Source organism: Dermacentor variabilis, chromosome 8 (assembly GCF_050947875.1).
Source record: "Dermacentor variabilis isolate Ectoservices chromosome 8, ASM5094787v1, whole genome shotgun sequence".
Taxonomy (NCBI): Eukaryota; Metazoa; Arthropoda; class Arachnida; order Ixodida; family Ixodidae; genus Dermacentor; species Dermacentor variabilis.
The window spans coordinates 18,394,077-18,418,935 of NC_134575.1; the positions used below are offsets into that span (position 1 = coordinate 18,394,077).

General features: G+C 43.8%; 2 protein-coding genes and 1 long non-coding RNA gene across 4 annotated transcripts in view; 1 reads left to right on the forward strand and 2 right to left on the reverse strand.

The window, feature by feature from the left end:
- The window catches only part of LOC142589745 (uncharacterized), a 153,561-nt gene that overhangs the window by 105,440 nt on the left and 23,262 nt on the right, over positions 1 to 24,859 (reverse strand). The gene's annotated exons all lie outside the window — the stretch shown is intronic.
- Positions 3,632 to 13,892, reverse strand: COX6B (Cytochrome c oxidase subunit 6B). 2 transcript variants are annotated; one of them, XM_075701319.1, is made up of 4 exons: positions 13,739 to 13,892; positions 13,322 to 13,410; positions 11,493 to 11,607; positions 3,632 to 3,755 (listed from the first exon to the last, which is right to left on the reverse strand). In XM_075701319.1, the coding sequence occupies exons 2-4, from the start codon at positions 13,390 to 13,392 to the stop codon at positions 3,702 to 3,704; spliced, it is 240 nt and encodes a 79-aa protein (XP_075557434.1). In that variant the 5' UTR covers positions 13,393 to 13,410; positions 13,739 to 13,892; the 3' UTR covers positions 3,632 to 3,701. The 2 variants fall into 2 exon arrangements, with proteins under 2 accessions (XP_075557434.1, XP_075557435.1); XM_075701320.1 differs by lacking the exon at positions 13,739 to 13,892 and adding an exon at positions 13,518 to 13,679.
- Positions 14,299 to 24,859, forward strand: part of LOC142589742 (retinoid-inducible serine carboxypeptidase-like) — a 43,419-nt gene continuing 32,858 nt past the window's right edge. The window contains exons 1-2 of the mRNA XM_075701314.1: positions 14,299 to 14,461; positions 20,728 to 20,888. Of these exons, the coding sequence (XP_075557429.1) occupies positions 14,413 to 14,461; positions 20,728 to 20,888 (210 nt within the window). The 5' untranslated portion in view covers positions 14,299 to 14,412. The remainder of the gene's footprint in view (positions 14,462 to 20,727; positions 20,889 to 24,859) is intronic.

The following is a 24,859-nucleotide window of genomic DNA, read 5'->3' on the forward strand; positions in this document are numbered from 1 at the left end:
TTACCCGCACATTTCTTAATCTCTCCACTCCACCTAATGCTCTTCCATCCTAAATTAAGATTTCCTTCCCTTGCCAAGTTATGCGCAACAAAAGAACTCTACCAGTTGTCCGCTCTAAGCATTACATGACCCGCCCGGCCTGTATAACGAGGAAGCCGATGCTAAGACGCTGGCTCCCTCTAATTCCTGTCTTCACACCTTTTCTTGTTGCGCTCAATAGAATGAAAAATTATAGGTACAACCTCAGGAGCTAGGCATATGAAAGTAGAAAGTATGGACTGAACAGCCAATATTCTAGTTGCGAGAAAGGGGAAAAGAAGTGGATTTGGGCAGGTCACACAAGGTGTAAGGTGCAGATTAGGGCTGGTGACAAATTTATAAATATTGCTGCCCAAATATGCTTATTTCATCACATATGGCGCAATGTTGTAAATACAATCAACTTCCCTTAAATTGGACGTTGGCTGGATAGATGATATTAATCTATTAAAGAAGCACAAAAATGTCCAACCACACCATTGGTTCATTAAGCCGCACTGTATTCACTTGACCAAACGGAAAAGTTAACCCAATATGACACACACATTAGAATCAAGTGTGGAATTAAAGCCTACCACAGGTGGTGTCCAAATCTCTCAACCTTATCTTAAAGGTCATGCTTTGCCATACTGAGGGTGCTGGAAGCTCCTGGAATCTAGAGCTGGAAGTAGACCATCATAAAAGCACTCCAACAACGACTGTTGCTGAAACACTGTGTCGCATGCAATAAATGTTTATCCAAATTAAAACAACTTGGCAGTTCTCTCTCAACACGAAAATCAGTGCATCGCATTTTGCATTTTCGTAAGTAGAGAAATCATGGTGCACATTACAATGAAGTGAATAGGGCAGGTACTAGCTAATGCCACGCACCCTCACCTTGCGCACACCAAGCTTTTAGGGGTTAAAGGTAGAAAAACAACACAGCAATGATATCAAAGCTCCTAAACAAAGTATATATTTAGCATGCACCAAATTTGTTTAATTAAGCACACCTTGGATTCCGATAATCGGAAAAAGGTTATTGGCAAAGTTTAAATTCAGAGAATGCTTTATTTACGCTTCATGAAGTGTAAAATAATCGGACAGCACTTTAGCTTTGCCTGTAGACCACAACAAATCATACTCCATACAATCCACAGTGTGTTTGATATTCTGCACTTGCCTAACAGCTCCACAACAATCACAAACAAGGTAGTGACAGGTGCCTAAACACTTCTGTCGAGCGACGCACGCAATCCTTCGGAACGCCAAAAATGCTTGATACGACTTTGTTGCTGCCAACTTGGCATGTAAAATATATTTCGAATGACCTTACATAATCGAAGACTGAAAGCAACACATCGCAGTCACCATCCTACACAATAACTTGTTTTTTCACCAGGCTGACGCTAGCTGCGACAGAAGGCATTTGCAAAAACTGGAAACACAATTTCAATTTCGTACTTGGTTGCATTGTACAAGCAATTTTCGAACCCATTTTCTAGGAAAAAGTGCTATTATGGTTTTATGTGGCAGAACCACAATCTGATTATGGGGCACGCTATAGTGGGGGGCTCTGGAAATTTGAACCACCCGGGGTTCCTTAATGTGCACCTAAATCTACGTACACAGATGTTTTTGCATTTAACCCCCATCAATATGTGGCTGCCGTCCCCAGGATTCGATCCCACGACCTCGTGCTTAGCAGACCAACACCATAGCCACCAAGCAACCACAGCGAGTGAAAAAGTGCACATAAGGATAAGGCAAACGCAGTAATCATCATTGTGAGCAACCATGTTCACCTGAATATCTACCAAGGCCAGGCCAAAAATAGCATTTTCAGCGGGAGATACTGCCCCTTCAATACATTCACTGCCCCCAGCACAACCAAGACTGATGCTGGAGCCATTAAGCTCATAAGGATCACCACTAAGGTCAGGCCCCTCCATGACAACCAATAAAGACTCAATTATTTGGTGAAGTAAAATTTTAGGATCGAAATAACAATTCTGGCCAACGGAAATGTATGGGTTCCAACCAGGACTTTCCGTTGATTAAATCAACCGAAAAAAGCTAATTAGCCAGAGTCAAATTAATGAAGGTCAACTGTACATAAAATCTATCAGATCAAGTATTTCTGCCAAACTACAGAAGTTTTCCCAAACATTCTCTACCCTGCCATTTGCAACCACTTCTTTTAAACTTTGTTCGTATTACATGACAACTAACTTGCAGCTTAAATGCCAAAACGTTTCTTCATGGTGTTTTAGTTTAACTATAATACTATTGATCCACAGGCTGCACTTTGCTTCTGGCTGAAGCACATACAGTAGCCAGGTTCTGCCATTGCATCCAGAGCCACAATTAAAGGGACGCTGCACAAAAACTTAAAAGAAATGAGGGAAGCATCGAAATTCGACTCTGAAAGATGCGATGCACAGTGCTTATTTCTCGTACTTTTTAACGGATGGCTGTATTTTTGAAGGACTGCGAGTGCCCAGCGTCTGCATGCCGGCATGCGTGGGGCTTCAGGCCGACCGCCATGAAGTCATGTGCCAGACTGCAGCAGCAGCAGGCGTTTTGCAACAAAGTGTTGAAGTTATTTCAAAATTGTTTGAGTTTAAGTTACTGAATACTGTACAGAAACAGGGCGGTGATTCGCACATTGTGTCGACAACATTCACATGCCAATACAGGCTGACCATTGTGCAATCGCGAGCGTACGCACTGGACGCCTGTGGCGTCTGTTTGGCGTCTGCTCCAGTTCACCTTCTACTTGCGCCAGAGCTGTGGTGCGCCCACTGTGAGCGCTACATGAAGCTCTCCTACAGCATTATGCGGATGTCTCATAACCAGATGAAAAGCCTAGAAGGAGCCTGTTAGTAATACACCGCAGCGCCTTTTCACTGACACACCGCAGCTCTGCAGCAAAGCAGGGCTCATCTGAGAGTCACTGTCCTCGAAGTGTTTAAAGCACAGAAGTCACGCTTTGACGTTACTTATGTTGGCTGCGATGAGCATGCAGCCAGAATCCACATACGTTGAAGCTCGACTCTGCCGGAAAGGTTTGACACGGCCTGTCTTGCCCAACAATACTTTTTCTCACACCCTTGCAAGCAGCATCGTAGAGGCATTCTCCTGCATTGTGCCAGATGCTTTACTGATCACATTACAAAGCAGCACACAACACAAACGACAATCTTGAAGACTTTGGCACAAGCTTCGCTTGCAGAAACAAGTATGCAGCCGCGAGCAAATGCGCAGTTGAGATGTCGTTCGCTACTGCCGTTGCCATCCATGCAGGTGGATGGATGCGGGCGATGGCTGGCACGCCGGTATCCGGCACAGATAACGTCACAGACGCAGTCACCTCCTCTACTTTACGGCACGGCCGCTATACGCAGTACTTTGTGAAAAATGCATTAAATTCATTACTTTTCGCTAATTTCTGCCTGAAAACAAGGTTGTGTCAACTGCTTTCAGCACCAAAGCTTTCATTTGGGCTGAAAATATCAGCAAAAAAATATTCTTTCAGTATCCCTTTAAGTGCAAAGAGTAAATATGAGCTTTTTGAAAAAACGAAGTAAAAGGCACTCATACACAGATGGTCCACATGAACAGTATTATTGAAACTTAGACCCTACATCCCGACGATGCTGAAGTTCCGAAGCGCCACTTCAAATCTTGCCGGCAAAGCAGTCATTTGCTATCTGCTCATCCCACTTGTCGATCTGCAAACAAGAGAGGCAAGGAAGCATGTTCAGCCACAGTAGGTGACAGGCTATATTCCAGGTGTTTCTTTATCTGTGCAACACTTCCCTTTAAAGGAAACTGTCATAGCAAGGCCCCTGCCGTTCTTTTGCACATACAATACATAGCTAAGGTGGACCTTAGCAGTGAAATTCTAGCGACGATTTTGTTAGTTACCTGAAGCGTGCTAATTAACCTTAAGGCATACATAATTACAAAATTGAAGAAGAGCATAGTGAAGTCATGCCTGCCAAGCAGAAATCCCAAGACTAGCCCCACTTTCAAGAGATGTGACCTTAACATGCGCTACAAAATACATTCTACAAAATAGATTTTTTCCGAATACATTTCGGAAACTGTATTCACAGTTTCCAAAAAGTGTGCCTCTAACAGTTCAGGATGATTTTTACTAGAATGCCTAAGCATTCTTTACCCGGTTTTGAAGACTGAAACGTCGAAAGTTATGCTAATCTTGCAATGCTTTGCTAAGCAGATATCACTTCAATACAACTCAGCTTCAATGTCGCTGCTATACAGGTGCCCAAAAGTTAAAGGGTCCCTGAAACATTCTTTTTCGTAACCCTAGAGACAAAGGGTATCTCTCAAAGAATATTAACTAAGAATAATTTCATGTCAGTGCGCTATATGATAAAACAGCTACAAGTGGTTCAAGCCCCCCCCCCCACCCACCTCTCCCTCCCCCAAGGCGTTCCCCCTCAACTTTTTTTATCATGCAGCCATCTCTAAGTCCCGCCTCCTTCATATGACGCAATGGTTGTGCACTTCTGGTTGATTTCAACAAAGTGTTTTCCCGCGTCTCTTTCCTACGCAGTCTTTTTCGTTAAGCCTGGGCTACATGGAACAAACACGAACTTCGCATGGTGAGTGTAGATGCAGCAGCATGACGTGCAATGTACGCTGGCTTGCGCCACCATGCAGTGAAAAAGAGACGAATGCCTCCATGGGCGTTTGCTGCATTGTTGCGAGTGTATGTAGATGCAATGTACAAAGTAACCATTCCCAGTATTATTTAGGGTTGATGATAGCCTGATAACGCATAAATACATAACAAGTACATTTACGATTCTCTCTATATTTCGCTCACAGAATTCATTTGCAGCCATTAGCAGTAAAAACAAGCTCTGTCAGACAAGGTAGAGCTGCTGCTAACTAGTGAATGTGCTGAAATTGATTACGTATAATGTTTCCTAAACTCTGGAATAAAAAAAAAGAGTAAGAAAAAAAATACGATGACAGTGGGAATCGAACTGGTACTTCCCGAATGGAAGGTAGAGACAGTACCACAACACTAAAGTAAAATTCAATATGGCGGCTCTCCAATGGACAATTTCTCACGTTGTAAGGCACGTTCGATTGCCTTTGCAGTACTTTCATTTTTTTCGAACTTCGCCTTGCTAGGATATTTTTCTCCTACAATTTTAGGCAAACTGCATACAAAACATTGCTTGCTGACAAACGCAGAAGCTGTGATTGCCGCTAAAAGCGACTCGTTCTTTTATTCCCCAGAACTGCAGGTGATCACTGTGTTAGTCAAAGAGGTTGGTGCTGACAATCGCGTGCAGTGCTCACATTTTCTGCAGAGTGCAGCAGCTGCAGTTCACTTCCTGCATGCGCCTAGAAGTGCAATATGAGCATAGTACAGCACTACTATCCTTCATGATCGTGCTGCCAAAGAAGACATCGCCGCACCCATTTTTTATTGGCTGCCGCCACCACAGGTGTAGCAGACGATCAGCCTTCTCAGCAGGAAGCGGACCATTGGTTTAAAAAAAGTAAGTTTAGCAATCTGTGTATATATATTTAACGTTATGCAAATGACTATGCCTACATATGAGCAAAACGAGAACAAGGTGAAAGCAGGAGCCAACGTTTCAACAAGTGGACTTGTCTTCTTCAAGTCCACTTGTCGAAATGTTGGCTCCTGCTTTTACCTTGTTCTCATTTTGCTAATCGTCTAGAATTTCCACCTCCCGCATTCCTCGTGTTTTCCCTGGATGTCAACATATGGTATTAGAAATTAAGCTTAATGAAGTGAAATGTTTTTAAACACTGTTGATGACGTTGCATGGCTAGCCAATTGGATCGCTCGCCCGAGTGACATCACTCATCCACAAAATGTAGCACGGCAAGGGGCGGCTGAAAACTCTGGAGGGTGGCCCCGTTATGACCAGTAGTGACGCACATTTTTAAAACCTTATAACAAATTACATGCTTTACGCAGAGCACTTAAATATGTCTCTTAATGATGAGAGAAAACTAGCTTACCGAATCAATCTGTTTGTACACAATCGTTTCAGGGTCCATTTAATGATTGAAACAGTTAATTGCTACATTTTAATTAAAATTATAGAATGTTTTCTTGCTGGCAATGCTGCCCAGCCACATGACTGATGTGCAAGACCGACAACAGCCTAGCTATGACAGTTTCCTTTGAAAGAATGTGTTCTGCATAAAAAGAAAACCTGTTAAATTCAAGTGATGAAAGCAGGTAAAGATTTTTCTTACTTGCCCAGATATAAGTAAACATTGACAAAAATATGGAAACAAAAAGCAGCAAGCGAGACCACGTCACACGTTTTCTTCCCAAACACTTCAACAGTGGTGCGCATTTTATGTTTCGTCAGAATTTGGGACGATATCACCACATCAATGTTGTTACACCTGCTGCAACTACAACTCAAGATTGAATTGAAACCAAGAACTGATTATGAGGCAGGCTGTAGTGGGGACTCCACATTAATTCTGATCCCATGGGTTTAATGATACTGGCCAACCTGCGAACTTTAGAATTCGCACACGAAGGAAAGGAAGGAGGGGGGGTGCATAGGCCACATATAAGTTTGCCATGGGCACACACCTTTCGCTGGATAGATGCATTTTTTAATGATGATTTACCTTTACACACAGCACTCAAGGAGCAGCAAACTTGGAGACTGATAACAGTGTTTCCCGATCAGCTATTTTATCAGCGACTATGCTGCTGGTGAATCTAACCTGCTTCAGAATCTTGTCTGAATAAACTTGCTTGAAGAAGGTGCCGTTTTTTTATATGGTGCCTTACATTGCTACAAAATAGCAGTGCAGGTTCTACATTATAAAACCCCTCAATCCCAATTTCTTTTTTTGTAGCCACATTTTGCAATCTTGTGCCACGCCGTATCTTTTGACAAATCTAAGATTGTCACGAACGAACTTCTCATAAATTTTGACAAACATACATAAAAGGCCCTAGAGTGTGCTCAAATTTGTAATACAAGAAGTTTGGGTGAGCTGCCAGGTTTGCATTAACCTGCACTTAAATCTAAGTACATTTGCACTCTTGCATTTCATCCTCATTGAAATGCAGTCGTCATAAGTGGGAACTGAACCAATGACCTCGTGCATAGCAGCACAAGGCCATAGTTGCTTAAAGGGACACTAAAGGTTACTATGAAGTCAAGTTAAAGTGATAAAGCAGTGCTCTAGGACGTCTAAGGTGTCAATATAATGGCAAACAGAGCTTTAGTAACCGAGAAATTGAGGTAAATGCATGACACGATTTGAGACCCCCCAGCGACATTCCAGTACTAGCCTGATGACGAAGGCACTCCTCATAATTTGTCACTAGTACTCAACTACTCGTATTAAAAAGATAATTTCATTAGGTTATAAGACGGAAGAAAATGCTACTTGTCTATTTCTATTCGATTCTAAGAAAAAAACACTTTGACGTTACCCTTCAGTAGTATGGGTGGTCACAAGGTTTCGTTTTCACTCGACTCTGCGCCCCGTGGGTTTTGGAGTTTCAGTTGTTTCGTTATCGCGTCATGCTACGCTGGTTCTGCTGGCTCGCAAAACTTGCATTTGGAACAAGCAGCGAGACATGCCACGTCCATGTGATGTCGTGGGATACGTGAACGGTCCGCGGAACTTGGTCAAGGGCAGTTGCAGCGGCGAATCCAACGTTACTTATCACTGTGTGCAAGCGAGTGAACCTCTCCGTTCAAAGTGGTTAAGTGCCGTACCTCTGCCACAGCGCGTTGGCAAAGAGCCGAAAAATCGCACAGTGTGCTCGCTGCACTTTCGTCCAGAGGATTACGAGTTCAACGCCGACTTACTGAAGTCATGTGAAGTGCCTTTCAAAGAAATGCTTTCTGTAGTTCATAGTTACGCTCTCGCGCTGCTGTCGGCTCAGCTTCTGGCCACGTATTTGCGTTTTGCGCAGAAAAGCCGTAGCGCAGTCTGCAGGCGCCGCTTTACTCACCGACGGCCAACGTCACTGTGAGACCATGATGTCACCACTCCTCGATCAGAGGGCGGGTGATTTGAACTGCACCTGAGGTGCGCGGATGCTTCAGAACGCATTTTCTCTTCAAATAAGTCTCTTCTTTGCATGAAACAAGCGTTTCAAAATTTCTGGGATGGTATTTCAACAGTCCATGTTGACTTAATATTAACCTTTAGTGTCCCTTTGAGCCACCACAGCAGTTCATTCGAGCCTGTATGGAACTTTGAATGAATGAACAAAAGTAAATCATCCTGAATAGCTGCGAGTCGACTGTAGACCTACATGAACCAGCCCAGTCCTCCAGGACCATTTCGCAGTCACTGAGGGTGCATTACAATTCTTGCCAGCACTGTAAACAGCCTACGTTGATAGCTAAGACAACAGCTTCGAGCCCAAGGTATAGAACCCATCTGGAACACTCTGGGAAGCACCTCTGTGACAAGACGGTACCTCGCGTCGGCAAGAAAAAGATAGAAAAAGCACTTATTATTGACGCATTTTAGTACTTTACATGTGCAAACCTACGAAAGACACAATGTCGCTTATATTAAGCGCATAAGAAAGCATGACTATGTTTTCTTGTGAGCAGACTAATTTCCCGTAGCGTTTCCAAGCCTATTTCTGTTCAGCTGCCATCTTGTTTGGACAGCTAAGCAGCCTGCATCGTTTTTGACTTTGATGCGGTCTTTGCAAAACTATCTCTTTTGCCGGTATCGTCAGCAGTGGGACTAAACTTGAAAGGGTCGCTGTCTGCTTAGCCGTCTCTTCAGCCACCTGCAGCGATTACTGGAACAAAGCCAGAGTTTTATGAGCTCAAGTCCACTGCGTGACGAAGGCCTCTCCCAGCTATCTCCACTCACTCCTGTCATGCGTAACCCAACTTCATTCTCGTGCCTGCAAATTTTCTAACCTCGTCATGCCATCTAATCCTCTGCTATTACCGGCTATGCTTCCCTTGCTCTGGCCGCTCTTCAACCCGATTCTGTTATTCTAATAAACCACCAGTTATTAAAGCGGAGCTTTCTTCACCTAAGCTCCGCGCTTTGTGGGTGCTGGCTCCTGCTGCCTTCCTAATTATACAACTTGAGGCACTGGGTAAGTGAGCATTCAACAATTTTCTGGAATGGATACGTGCCACTCGGCAGGTACCCAAATAGACAAGCAGAACAAGAAGTAAGTGAATAAGTCAGCAACAGGAGATTGAAGTCACAACAGATGCAGCCGAGTGTGGAGGAAGTAGTGAAGGGAACTAAGTGGGACCACAGCATGAAGGAGGAGCTACACAGAAGATAAGACATTTCAGCAAACAGCAACGAAAGCTACACCTATCAGCAATGTGTGGAATCCGCCAATTTACTTTTTTCCCTGGCCTATTTCAGTTTACCTGATTAGTAAAACATACATGAATATACGGGAGAAGGTCCCAGAGCACATAACTGAAGTAGATTCCTCGTTAGAAAATGCAAATATGAAAAGTATGTAGCACAACAGTAGGAGCAATGTAATCGTAAAGATTAAGGAAGAACTGACAAAATTTTTGTCCTACTCTTCTGTTGCTACATAAGATAGCTGCCAACTCTCTAATCACGGCATGACATCTCAATTCCTCACTCATATGCAGTAAATCATGAATTGTAACATCTTTCAATGTGACAAATTCAATAAGCGTGCCAAATTTGTTGGCGTGGGCTTGTCTACAAGTCACCTGTATACGTCATGAAAGTTATGGGGTATGGGGTCACATGCTATCATTGATGCCTGGGTTGCAGCAGTCAAAATCGCATTGTGATCGCCTTGTGAAAAGCTTAAGATAATGTAATAATAGGGGAGAGAAGGTGGAAAGGACAAAGGGCACTGCTCATTCTAAACGTGACAGCCAATCCCCATAGTGGGTACGAGCAGAGAGGTTAGAGCACAACGACCAGAGGGGACCAAGCTTATTATCCCATGTGCAATGAGAAGTACAAAGTGAAAAAGGATACAGTGGTTTATGCACCACGTGTTCCATTTTCAACTAGACACAGTGATTGCGTGGCATGTGACTACTGGACCAGGAAGACCCACGCATGCATCAGTGATCTGTGACCACCAGCTCCAATTTTTGTGAGGGACAGAGGTACTTTGTAAACAAACCCTACGGCAAGAAGCCGCACTCCATTTAGCACACATTTTGAAACAGTCATCGCAAAGGATGTATAATCGGCAATTATTTCTTTTTTTGCTTTCAAGGAATTCTGCCACAACACTGTAGTTACAAGGTCGCTGCTACCTGGTAAAGCAAAAATAGTGCGATAGATCATTTTTGTGCCCTCCTTGAAAGTCCATTATTTCAAAAAATATATAGCACAACACAACCGACTGTACATGATAAGGCTTAACAAAATTGTCTACCAACTGGAAAGAGGTAAAGTACACAATTCCAAGAATAAAAAAAATACAAAAAAGGAGAAAGAAGGGATATAATGCAGTCAAAACATGAATATGTCATATAAACAAACAGTTATCTAATAATAATTAACTAATGCACACTCTTAGTGGGGCCTAATGGTGAAAATTTGATGTCCAGAAGTACACTTGAACACCTTCATAAGAAAGTGCTTGGGGCCTCTGAAATCATTCATTATACAGGTCACTTCGTCACAAGTGGTCACACACTGCACCCCTTATAGGTGAGAATTATTCTTTATTATACAAATCACTTCGTTGTAGAGATGTTCAACTACACTATATGTCATGGTTATTGCACTATAAAAGTGCATTCGCACCCGTGATTGACAGAAGTCATGCGACTGACCGCGACTGGCAACCAAGAAGCAACTCGCAGCGACCGACAAGCGCAACTCCATCACCATGCCTAAATTCCTCCCAGTTGATGCTGTTCACGCCTGCTCGCACCGCCATAGGCGTGGAAAATAAGCATCAGGCCATACAGATGTCCTATTCCTGCGCCACTGATTGGCCCAGTATGTTTGCGACTACAGTCACACCACTGAACAATAGAGCAGCTAGCAAAAGACCCAAAACAGTCACTTTCGACCAACTCATTTTTTTGCTTTCTTATTTTATGATGATGTTGGGAAATGGTTTGTGTTTTCAAAGTATGTTCAATTTACAACAAGTATGAACTCGTAGCTCTTAGAATTTGTTCTAATGTGCATTTCAGTGCTGCGTCATGTCTACATGTGAAGACATGTTGCATCTGAACGTTTCTTGTATTTTCCCTACTATGCATAACCTGTATGCATAGTCGATATTGGATTGGCTACTAGCTTTGAAGCTATCAGTCCAAACAGTGTTTTGCACATTTTGTCTTTTATTCTTGAATATCTACTAAAAAAAACAAGAAAAAAAAGGAAAGAAAGCTTGGTTGCACGACTTTTGTGATTCACTGGTGTGAATGATCTCTAAGAGGAAACAAGCGTTGCCTCACCCAGGCATTGGGGCACAAAGCCTTGTAGACCTTCTGGAAATACTTGCACGGCTCATAGCCCTTGCCCTTCACCTTCTCGCATCGGTGGAAGTCGACATAGTTCTGCCAGCAGTTCCTGAACGCACAGCAGGGGTAAACAAGTGTCACGACAACAGAGCTTTGAAAATTCCTTGAAATCTTGTCATAATAAAACTAAAAGAAAGACTAATTATGTAAAAAAGAATGCAATCTGATGGCAATATTAGAGCAATCTGTTGTACGTTGTTACAGAAAACCACACATTCCGAATTTGAAACAGGTAGGTTTAAAGGCGCAGAAAGTTGGGCAAGTGAATATGCTGGTTTGTAAAGCACAGTGTGAAAGAAAATAGAGAACTAGACAAGTGCATCACTAATAACAATTATTTATAATAAATAAGTTTATTGAAGCCATGCAGAATAAATATGCAGAAAAGGTAGTATCATAGCCGTGTGCACAAAGCCACACAGATGACTTGCATTTTGATTTCTGTTCTTTTCCGGGTTTCTTTTCTTGTGTTTCACTGAGATTGCCACGCCAACACGATACTCCCTTTGCTGTATATTAATCATATGTACCTTTAATAGATTTGGTTGTCTAGTCCTTTTCTCTGCCCCCTTAACTACACTATTTGCATAGTTTTTTTCCATTCAAGTCAAATTAGGTTTCACATTTGTGTAAAGCCCAGATACACAAAGATGGAAACTTCTACGACCTCTAACAAGTAGTGAGAAAGTACACGCTGCTATCATACAAGCAATTCTATCACACGGAGTAGAAGCAGCTTGGAGTCTCACACCTGCAGCATTAGTAATGTTCATGACTATCAACCTCTTAGCTGCCAGTCTCCGATACTGTTTTTATTAATTCAGGGATTTTACGTGCCCAAACCACGATCTGATTATAAGGCACGCCATAGTGGGGGACTCCGGAATAATTTGGACCACCTGAGGCTCTTTAGCGTCCAGCCAATGCGTGCCAAACAGGAGTTTTTGCATTTTGCCCCCATCAAAATATTGCTGCCGCGGCCGGGATTTGATCCCGCAACCTCATGCTTAGCAGCGTAATGACAAAGCCACCAAGCAACCATGGCGGGTCTCCGATACTGCTAACAGTAATCCTAATACAGCATTCGTTTCTGCACCTCTCTCTGATGGATTAGGAATCTAAGCTTCAGCAAGCTAATAATTAAGCCTGCACAACATGCACACTTTCTTGCAGGTTCAGCAAGGTTCTTTGAAAGACTCGCTAGTCTATATTGTTTTTAATTTCTAATTTACACACCCCTTAATAGACACCAAACATAGAAGATCAACATGGAAGCTCTGTGGCATGAGACAAAAAATTATAAGTTTTCTCACTTTCCCAGTTTCAGTTATGGCGCTTGTAAATGTTATCACAGTTATACAAATGCAATACTGAACTGCTCTTTTCAGACCGTTCTGGTTGTTTTTACGAAAGTGCAAAACAGTCTTGGGGGATAAGAATTTCTAGTGGTGATAATCCGGCTTATTTATAGCCACTGCTTTCCGTTCATGCCGTTGCCGTTGATAAACCACCCGGCAGCTCCCGCTTCGTGAAGTAAAGGCACGCTTGGCTTTTGATTTACTTGCGTGCGTGTAAAGCGAAGGAAAGAAATTACTATCTACAGGTTAGTGAAGGCATAAATCTTTCGGAATCTCGGGATAAGCTAGTTTCAGCCGGGAAGCTGAAACGTGGGCCACGTAATACCCGGAGTGTCCGTTTTCTGACCCCGGTCAAAGCACTCGACGTGCAAAAGTGTCCCAGGCGCGTGCTGCGATTGCACCAACCTCGTCTGGTTGGTGTTCGGGAACCTCGGGTCAAATGGAACGGTATGCAGCTCGAACTTCTCAGCAGACATGCTGGCCTCGGGAGAGTCCTGCAAAGGATAGATGCGCTTACGACAGAAGCACGCAGCCTAAAGCTCATTCCTATAACAATTTACGCTCGATGTGAAAGCACAAAACGAGTTGAAATCAACGTTACCTTATTGTAAGTTTATCACGCTGAGAAATGCTGAAAGCGTTTTTGACCATGCAACGACGCTGCCGTTGCTAAACTTCTGAAGCCTAACCCGGCAAGTGCCGGCACAGTAATTTCTAGGAGAGTTCGGTATCAAATTAAATGAATTGTTTACTGTTACAGGAAGCTACTATCACTGATTACGAACTCCTGAAGCACTAAGCAAATGCAATACAAATGCTTACCCTTGCAAGGTCGAACGAAAGGCACCAGACTCTGAAACACCTCCTGGAATCGATCCCGGATTGGATAGGCTTCTAAGCTTCGACACCGTCGAAGCCAACGCAAAGCCAGAGAGTAAAAGATGCCGCCGCTCTCGCTAAATCCGGCACAAAGCGTGAATGCTTTCTTTTAAAATGAAAGAAAGGATAATTTCGCGAATAATAAACAAGATGTACACGGAAAACTACAGTAACAAGTAACATTTTCATTCCACCTCTTACAACAATTTCTTGAAACCAAAAGTTGAACACGGAGGTCATGCTTTTGGACTAAATAAACGTCAAATAGCAAATCTCGAAGGCCATGCTTTTATGCATTCGAAGTACCAGAAGAGCAGTCGGAATCAATGCGCAATGACCGCCATGTTTAACAAACCACCTACTAGAGCTACAAGCATGGAGGGAAAAAAATTTTTTTTTCCCCCATGGCTACAGATGAGTCAGCGCGGGCAATGTTCAAAAGCGAAACAGTAACCACCGCGGTTGTACATACATACGATAGCCGAGCGACGCGATAACGCTGTTCAGCAGGCGCCAGTGGGCTAGCAGACCTAGGCGCGATTTCATAAAGCGCTCGGAGATTATCGCTGGAGTCGCACATCTCTCTCAAACCCGGCGGCTCTGTACAGAGAGCGAAGATGCGCCCAACACTCGCTACCGCTGCCACGAGCTTTCTCGTCGCGTTGTGTAAGTACGCCTCTCGTTTTGTACGTGCGCTTATGCAAACTTCGACGCTTAATCTGCAGCAGATGTAGTCATTCGGTCGCCAAACTACTCATCGAGAGAACGCGCACAATACTCGGGTAATCGCAACGAAAAATGGAGGTCGGTCGCTCATACTGGCAATAAACGAAAACAATGCACGATTTAATTTTCGGCGCGATTTCGCTCCTTCGGGATTTATAGCTTTATTTCGGCCATAAATGGTAATAATTTAACTTCCTCGTCTTTCGGGCGCGTCTGGTACGTAGGTGTTTGAAGGCGCGGTTAGTTCAGTGGTAAATCGGAACTAAAGCCGAGCCCTCCAGACGATAATAATAATATACTGAAGGTGCCATCCTAAAGAGTATGGCGCAAGTGGTACCTTGGTTTGTGCCACCGCGAACGAAATATTAAAAAGAAGAAAAGAACGTGGCGAAAGTAAGCCAAGCGGCTGACCAAACCGATCAATTTCACTTACCAACGAAGTTACAATGAAATCAGTAAAAGTATTTTTTTATTATTATTACGGATAAGTGGTCGCATGTTTCAGAAGCATTTGCATCACTAGAAGAGCTGCTAAACGCGTGCATTGGAGATAAGCGTAAGGGCGGGTTCGGAACAATGCAATCGGGAATGGCGGCTCTGCACCGGACGTACCGCGACTAGAAAGATGCAAACGCGACAATTTGTCTTTCTTTTTTTTTTTCTTAATCGAAGAAAACCGGCGTCTCAGCAGTGCAAGATAAGTTATTCGCTTTCAGTAGCAAATGATTTGTTAAATGCTCAGAACTTGCTGCTCGAGATTTCACTTTTAGCATGTATAAATGTTGGTATGAAAGCGATTGAAAAGAAAATATATATATTACGAAAAAGACCAGGTAAGAACAAGCAGACAAGTAATACCTACTGTATAGACATGTTCTATTGAACGACGACTGTCTTCAATCCAGCATCGGCCGCGTGCGTTGTAGAGCCGACGACAAATTTTTTTTTTAGTACATGTTAGAAAGTTAATCAGCCATTAAAAAGGTTAATCAGTCCGCCGGCGCCATTTGTCGCCGAAAATAAATTCTATGCTGAACTGCGCTAAAACAATATTTATTCGCCGAAATACTTGGTATATATAGTTACTCATGGTAGCCTTGACTTACCAAGCTCGGGGCCTCCTATCTAAATGCATGAGAAAGGAGAAATCGTTTTTTCGGCAGCCAATAAACCGAATTTGATGAGGTTTGTTACCTTTGAAAGAAAAGGTAAAAAATATAATGACTGTTAGAAGCGTACTTTTTATTTAGGCCGTCGATTGTTTTCACAAAGACTACTGAAAACTGCAAAACTTATAAAAACGAAACTTTTAAGTTTGCCACTCTAGCTCAGTAATAAAAAAAATTATACCTAATTCTGAAAACCGCATTTAATAATACATATAAAGCGGTAAAATATGATGTTACACACTCTTGTGAAATATATTACTAATTGAATTGTGGAAAGGACTTTGGCAATACTTTTGTAAATGTTGTGACAAATCCACGTAAGTTGTAAATTAATACGTCAAACTTAAGTTTGATTAGGTACTCTAAGGAATGCACTTTGCAGAACTGGGATATCTGCTTTTGGTGTGGAGCGACGAATTTGTAAACTTCGTGCTTCCATTTCTTTTTTTCGAACTTACCAATTTGTGGCAATTTTTATTTTCTTTAATTCAGATAAATTTCTCTCTCCAGTACAACAGATTCCATTAAAATCGGTCCAGAGGTTACCTTACAGAAGCATTTCTGCGATTTGCGTGTACTTGAATAGGCAGCATCGGAGTTGGATCCGAGCTAAAGCGTACTCCCAACTATACTAAGTTTTAAGAGGAAGCTTTAGCTCTGGCCAAACTCCGACGCGGCCTATTCAAATACATGTAAAACGCAAAAACGTTTTTCTGAGATAACCCCTGGACCGATTTTAATGAAATTTGTTGCATTGAGAGACAAAGTTACATTGTAGTGACCGTTGGAAGCGGAATTTCGATTTAGGGCCTGAATTTTGTTTAAGACTTTCAAATATTCGAAAGTTTGAAAAATATATAAGCACGAAGTTTACAAATTAATAGTTCTGCATCAAGAATAGATATCACGGTTCTGTAAATGGCATCCACTAGACCATTGAAAGCGGACAAATTTGACATGTCAGTTCATATCTTACGTGAATTTGTTACGTTGTGTACAAGGGTTCTGCAAGAGCTGTATTTCCATATTATTAAACTTTTTTATGTCCGATTTATATGTACTATTAGATGCAATTCACCTAACTGTGATATCGTTTTTCATTGCTGAGTTACAACGTTCTAAACTTGATAGTTTCGTTTCCTGAAAATTCGCGATATTTTTTGCCAATTTTTAATAAAACGTTCACGGCCTACACAAAAATTCAATACTAACAGCCACAAGATATTTTCAGTTTTCTCTTAAATGCCTCGCCAAATTTGATGCAGTGGTTGCCGAGAAAAACGAATCCTCCTTTTACAAGCGTGAAACAAGTGATACGTCTCAGAAATACAGTCACCAGATGTGTGCGGTCATTCTAATTTCTTTTTTAGACTATACAGAATTTTTTTTTTAAAGTCGCCCGTGGCAGATACTACAATTCCTCCAATCGTTGGATTGGGTTGCTCGAAGAGGCGGGTATTGTACAAGAAATCGAAATGTCTAATCGAATAGCTAATTATTGTAATTTAAGAATCGTGGCTGGTGGGTTCGCAAGGCGCATCCACTTGGAACGAATTATATAGGCTGACACGTACCAGTTTGGACAAATCCTTTCCAAAAGTGCTCCACGAAATACGTTGGCGTCGCCGCTGCTGTTGTGCTCCGAAGTACACGACGACGTTTCCCCCCAAAAGTAAGTGGGACAGCAGTGCTTTTTGAGAGCGAGCTTTACGGCGAATATCTTGAAACCGGTGCCATTCTGAGAATTCTTTCCAAGTGGATACGCCTCACCCACTCACCGGCTACAATCCGTTAATTGCAATATGCGTTGCAACGTAATTAACTAAAACACATAATTGGTGGCTTTCTTGTTAATCTGTCAAATACGCATCTTCTTTTATTTCCCGTGGAAGTATCGTCGGTCTCTTCGAGTAATATCGTCCAGTAGTTAGAACTGCGCCATTTTCCACAGGCGATCTTTTTAAATATTGTATCAGAAAAAAAAAAAACACATCCTGCGATATAGCTGTTTCCTTTGAATAAAAGCCAGTTATTTTTGTCAACCGCACTCAAAAAACGGTACGCGAGTTCTTTTCTCTTTTTTTTTCCCAATTCCGATCCCATCTAAATGCGGTCGCCGCGGTATGGGATCGAACCCGAGGCCTCGTGCAGCCTGCTGTCACCGGACGAATGTCTCACCTCCGACGAGTTATCGCGCGACGGGTGTACGCGTGTCATATCGTCATAAGTGGACGGCCACCCGCCGTACATTTCGAACCCAGATTTTTTTTTTTTTACGAAACCCGATCTTACGAATCTCTCGGTATTACGAAACAGTTCCAATTCCCCGAATGTTTACCTTTGGGCTTAATACACACGTTCACAAATCTGATCTTATACAAGAGAAAGTTGAGCATCGTTACAGAGTTCTACGAAGACGCCACGAAAAAAAGAAATGGAGAAAAAAAAAGACCGAGGACACCCGAGCATTTCTTATGAGTTGTGAATGCGAAAGCCCTAATGTCCGATTGAACGCCCCTGAGCGGTCATTCGAGTTATGAACTCATCGAGGGCAAACGAGCGCGTTAAGACCCTTGGCGCGTTTTGATTTGGTCTTGCGGAGGCGCAGTTATTTATTTTATTGTTTATTTCAACATACTGTCAACCCTTTGTCAGGGTTATTACAGGAGTGGGGTACAGTGGGTGTAAACCCAAGAAGAAAGCTTTACACATAATCAGCTACAATAATAGTAATTGTCAGAGACAAATTTGCTAAACACGTACAAAATAAGAAAGAAATATACGTACAACAGTAAGTATGAATACGAATATTGACAAGCATGCCAATAAAAAATAAAATAAAATAAATGAAATAATCATATGGAGAATAGAAACAAATACTATGACATCAGGCCGATGAGTACGTATTAGGTGAGTTATGCAAGAGCTCAAGGAAATGATGCATCAAATATTTGCTGTTCGACTACAATTCGGTCAAGAGTATTCCATTCCCGAATGCATCTAGGGAGAAAATAGTAATAGAATGTATTGAATATTGAACGCAAGCGTGAGCTTGCGCGGAGAAGCACGACACAGGCTTCGGTGAGCGAGGGTGAGCTCTAAGTCATCGCCGAAAAGCGATCGTTTGAAAAATGCGCAAAATTAACGCAAAAAAAAAAAAGCCCATAGTTTCGTTTTGATATGCTTAAAGTAGAGACGTCCAGGCCCGGGAAAAAAAAAACGGAATGATTGAGGATAATACCTTTTTTTTTTTTTTCTTTGCGCGAGCCGCCGATGGCATCAAGTGCAGTACGGTGTTGCCGTCCCTGGGAGTTTACCGAGAGGGGTGGCGTTGTCGTTTTTTTTTTTTCATTTTAAGCACAGAGAAAGTGAAAAAAAGAACATTGAAATTTTCACGTCACTGTGCACAGTGAGTGAGTGAATAAACTTTATTTCGGAGACCAAGCTGTTGACGCCAGTAGGCGGGCGGCCACGGAAGGAAGGAAGGAAGGAAGGAAGGAAAAAGTGGAGAAGGAAAGGCAGGGAGGTTAACCAGTTTAGCTTAAGCGGTTTGCTACCCTACACATGGGAGCGGGATGGGGAGATGAAAGATGGGGAGGAGAGAGAGAGCACACAACACAGTACACGCATCGTCTGTTACAGTCCGTCACTCTTGCGCGGTACGCGACATCACTGTCACAGCCGCTTGTCCAAGCCCGTCTCTTTCAAAAACCGAAGTAGTCCCTTCGTCGCCTTCAGCTGCGATGTCTTCTGTCCGCGATATGTGAAAATAGTTGCAACTGACAATGGTGGGTGGCCACCCTATTCCAAGTAGCAATGGCCCTGCGCTGATAGCCTCAGCCTGTTCACCAGCCGTGTAGCTGGTCTTCAGGACTTGTGCCTCCCACTGGTACTTCTGTTGGTGCTTGGATGGACGTTGTCCGTGGGTTCTTTTTCCCCCTTTTTTTTTTGTGCATTCCCAGACCACGTGGTAAAGGGTGTTTGGCGTATTGCAACACACGATTCTAGAAGCGACGACGACGACGACGACAGAAAAACGGCAGCACATTTTGTGTCTTCATCGTATGCTTTCAATTTCGTTCTGAAAATGAAGCGTAGATTTTTAAGCGTGCCGGCATACAGGACGCCCTCTTGAATCCTGGACTGGCGTCTGTGATGATGATGACGACTCAACATTTACTGGGCCCGAAATAAATCGGTGGTGCACGCAGGCACCAGACGGGGTGGTTCCCTAGTTACGCGACCCATATGTGCCCCTTGAGCGATGGGATACCTTGTTATCCAGCCCCGCCCTACCGATTCGGCGTCTGTGACTGTACGCGAATCACGTGGAACTGTCAACAAGGTGGTTTCACTAATCATGCCGCTGACATATATAGCTTCGACGCTGCAGTGCTGCACGTGCAAACGCGTTCGATAACTCGTCCACGTACAATCAAATTTGAATGTGGAAGCAGCACCGACTGATTCTAATGCGAGGATGTCCAGCTATATAGTGACTCGGACACTGAGTGACATTTTTCCTCAGTTATCAGATTAGCATTCTTTTGTACGATCGCGTGTACTTAAGGATAATTATCATTTTTGTTGTCTGAATAATAAATACCAGCTGTTTTTAGTAGAGTTTCAAAATTTCTCAAAATTTCCTGAAAAGTAAAACAGGAAAAACGCCGTTTTTTGCTCCCGCTCAAAATTTCCGGCAAGTTTGCTTGCCTATGCTAGAGTGAAGTTCTAGCAACGGATATTTGAACAAACCAATTAGAAATTGATTAATACGCTAATCAAATCAAGTAGCGCTCCGTTGTTTCTGTAAAATTGCGCTGTCCGTGGCCAGAAATAAATAAGTGAACAATTACAATTTCCCTTGATGTGGAGCTGTTTTTTGCACTTGCCCCTCCCTACCAGGGTAAACCGAGGCGCTCTCGCATACTTTTTTTTTTTTTTGTCATTTATCGTTCTTGCGAAAGTTTGACCACTCCCTCGACGACTCCGTCAAATTCGTAATTCCGACCGCACGCTTTATTTGCCGGCCCACAGTGGTCTTCGGCAGCCACTCGCAGGGGCCGACGGGATGCCTGGCCGAGACGCGCGAGTCGTGGAGCTACGTCAAGGTGCGCGAGCACGCGTACATGTTCTGGTGGCTCATGTTCGCCGACCAGCCCGACTACCAGGCGGCGCCACTGATCATCTGGCTACAGGTATGTATACGTCTGCGCGCACCATAGAGTTTCTCACTATAGTATGTATCCGTCTGCGCGTACCATAGTTTCTCACTATAGTATGTATCCGTCTGCGCGCACCGTAGAGTTTCTCACTATAGTACGTATCCGTCTGCGCGCACCGTAGAGTTTCTCACTACATTACCCAGAGGGAAATCTGGCGCTGCTGCGCTGTGGTATGCATGGGAAGGCCAGTATATTGTGACTTCCGATTGGCATCGTTCTCGGAGAGCCAGGCAAGCACCGTTCCGTCTGTCACAGTGATTCATTTACTAGTAAAACTGCACGTAAAAATGTCTTTTAGCTTCATTATTACACAAAAACATGTTTTGTTTAACTATGAGAACTTGTTATTGCATGTACAATTATATGATACGTATACAAGTATCAGCGGACCGCTAAAGTTGGAGGACAGACGACAATATTTGCGCTCGCTTTGAAACAGTTTGTCGTCTGTTCTTGCTTTTCTTCCCTTCGTCATGCATTGTAGGTGAGTAAAGATGCAATTTACGTGAATGGAAACATTTTGTGAAGATTTTACTTTCAGAAGGCGTTATTTGTGTAGCAATATCCACGTTTTAGACGAAGCCTCTTACAACGCCAGCCAACACAAGCCTCGCAGACACATATACCGTCATTCCCATGACGCCCCCCCCCCCCCACAGCGCCCCTTAAGAAACTCTCATAAACAGTGGCGCCAGATTTACCTCTAGGTGTTATATTGAGAAACTCTATGGCGCGCACCCTTCCCTTCCCTCCCCTCCCCACCACAAAAAGAAATAAGAGGAGCAGAAATGGTACCCGGTCACATCAACCAAAAACCCTAGAAGCACACTATTAGAATAAGTGCGCTGCATGTCTTCCACTGAACATATATTCATATGTAAATTATTTGAAAAACGACAGACTAAAGAAGAACGAGAAGAAAGGGAGCTAACCGAGGGGCCCGATTTTTATTAGTCATATCACAAGAAGCCCAACAAACACTGACACCGAGAAAAACACAGGGGAAATTACTTGTGTCCAATAAATGAAATAAAGAAACGATGAATTAATGGAAATGAAGGTGGATGAAAAAAACAGCTTGCCGCAGGTGGGGAACGATCCCGGGCCCTGGGATCGTTCCTCACCTGCGGCAAGCTGTTTCGAACATTTCCTGCCACTCGTATATGTACTTCCAATAATGAAACATTTGAACGGTCCCGCAAGAGTTTCCGTTCAACAACGACCACGTGACCGTAGCACTGCGGAGGCGTGTACACGCCGCGCTCCCGCAGTGACCGCGGACGCACGCCGTGTTCAGCGCCACTCCCTCCCTCCGCGGCCGTCGCTAACGTCATAGACTTCGCGAGGACATCGATCGCTCCGAGAAGTGGCGCCTCGTCTCGCATGCGAAATAGGCATGCAAGCTCGCGCGCCTTATCGCTTCGGTCGCAGCGCGGGATTCCGTCGCGTGCGAGCGCGCATTGTGAAGGCCGTTATCGCGCGGGAGAGACCCCCGCGCGAGATCTCGTGTTTCCCGCGCTTCGGCACATACACATCGCCGCGTTGCTCGGTGACCCCGCGCAAGTCCACTATCGTCAGTCTGTTCGTTTACACGCACGAACGCTATCGCACGCACACACACACACACACACACACACACACACACACACACACACACACACACACACACACACACACACACACACACACACACACACACACACACACACACACACACACACACGTGATGGTTCCTATCGGGCACCATTGGAAACAAATGCAGTTAGCAGATATCGTGCGTTCGCCTGAAATTGCGAAGACTTGCGACATGTCTCCTGCGCGCGGTGTCGCTGACGCAGCTGACGTACAGTCAACAGCAAAAGTTTGCGGGATGCGGTTTCCCCTTCAAATGTGAATTCCTGCACTGTTAAGGAATGACACTTCGTATTTAATGAATCACTGTGTAGGCGGCGAAGGCTACCATACATGCTGGAAAATTTAATTCGAGGCTGTGTGACCACGCTTCGCGAGAATTTAGCTTCTCGGCAGGTCCTGCGTCGCGTAAACTTTTGCGGTTGACTGCACAAACCACTCGGACGTTTCTGGCAATGTCTGACTGGGCTTTAACTGTTTAAGGCGGAGCTTTCTTCGGGAACCAGCCCGGACTTTGCTGACCGTGGCTACTGCTGCTTCTGGGCTGTCTTGTCGAATAGCCCTCGCAGAGGAAAGAAGAAAAAAATGACAGTCGCTTATCCTTACGCGATTTGAATGCGAAAGGGTTACGACTTCTATGATGAATTGGTTACGTCCCTGATACGTGACGCCGTACGCATTGTCATGTGTCCTCCACAACTCTACCTTAATCCACCTCGCCGTAATTTGTACAGACCTTAATCAACTTGGCTCTAGTTTGCACTAACATTAATCCACCTTACTCTAATTTTAACCAACCTTAATCTACCTTAATCCAATTTAATTCACCTTTATTCACTTTACTCCACCTTAAGACACCTTGCACTTTGCTAACTTTATTTCTGTATTTATACTGACGTCAGAGAGGACGCTGATGAGGTCACTGATGATGATGATCTTTGAACACTCTACAACGCCGACTTTTCTGTGTGTGTGTGTGTGTGTATATATATATATATATATATATATATATATATATATATATATATATATATATATATATATATATATATACAATGCTTCGGCATTAATAAATTAATTACGCCTCCGACGGTGGGATCGAACCCCAGTATATCACCGGCTCAACAGCGTGATCACAACCTAACCACTTGGCCGCAGTTTTTCTCTGTATTTGTGTCGTGCCAACGCATACAAACGTAGCTCTTTGAGACAGGCGATCGGAGTGTTTGCGTCATGCCACGTAACACGCGCCATTTTCCGTTAGGCGAAAGACGCAGAAGTGAAATGGGGGGGGGGGAGGCGAACAACAGTCCACCGTATCACAGCCATGCGCGTCGTACTTATCTCGGCACACACCTGTTCTCATCATTGTTCCAGCGATAAACATCAAGCACCGCATGCGACGTCACTGCGTCGACCTCTCAGTGCGCGTTCGTACGGGATGACAATAAACCTTGCATAGAGCGGCAATAAAGAAGACACTTGTACGCATCGCGTTCCGTTCCGTGGCATTTAATTAACCGCTTCGCGATAGCTTCGCTTTATGCATAGACTCCAGCGCGTGCGTTGGATCTGCACAATGGCCGCACGCACAGTTATCAATCGATCGTTGCTTCCGCTTCACGACTGGCGAACTTGCACTGTGGCAAGGTGCAAATACCACGCGCCTTTGGTTAAGCCTCTGCGCTTGCGTCGCCATCTAGAGTGCACACTGTCACAGAAGGCTGCTGCCTCCTAGATTTCCGTGCACACCATTGCGTTGTTTTTTCCCCCGCCTTTTCTTTATTGTCAAAAAAAATTAAATCATGGGGTTTTATGTGCCAAAAACACGATCTGATTATGAGGCACGCCGTCGTGGGAGACCCCGGATTGATTTTGACCACCTGGGGTTTTTTAACGTGCGCCTAAATCTTAAGTACACGGTTGTTTTTGCACTTCGCCCCCATCTAAATGCGGCCGCCGTGGCCGGGATTCGATCCCGCGACGTCGTGCTTAACAGCGCAATGCCAAAGCCACTGAGCAACCACAGCGGGCCCTCCTTTTATTATTCTCAATTTTTTTCACGCGTTGGACATCTGATACACAAGATGATTCCGACAAGGTTACACGAACCAACGCAAAAGCTAAATGTGACTCGAAGTAAAATTTTGCTGCATCTCTGAGGCACATATGACACACCAGAAGGCTTCAACAAGCACCAAGTAGAACTTTCTGTCGCGAATAAAATCTGCCTCAGAAGCGAAGTGAATGAATGAATGAATGAACATTTGTGCAGAACGATGCCCGCGGGCTCAAGTGGGCGGTTTAATTCA

Excerpts from the sequence above, each read along its gene's own strand:
- COX6B (XM_075701319.1), bottom strand. The coding sequence starts at position 13,392 with ATGTCTGCTGAGAAGTTCGAGCTGCATACCGTTCCATTTGACCCGAGG. Across the intron at positions 11,608-13,321 it reads CCGAACACCAACCAGACGAG|GAACTGCTGGCAGAACTATG; the intron begins GTTGGTGCAATC and ends CTGTGCGTTCAG. Across the intron at positions 3,756-11,492 it reads CTTTGTGCCCCAATGCCTGG|ATCGACAAGTGGGATGAGCA; the intron begins GTGAGGCAACGC and ends TCTTGTTTGCAG.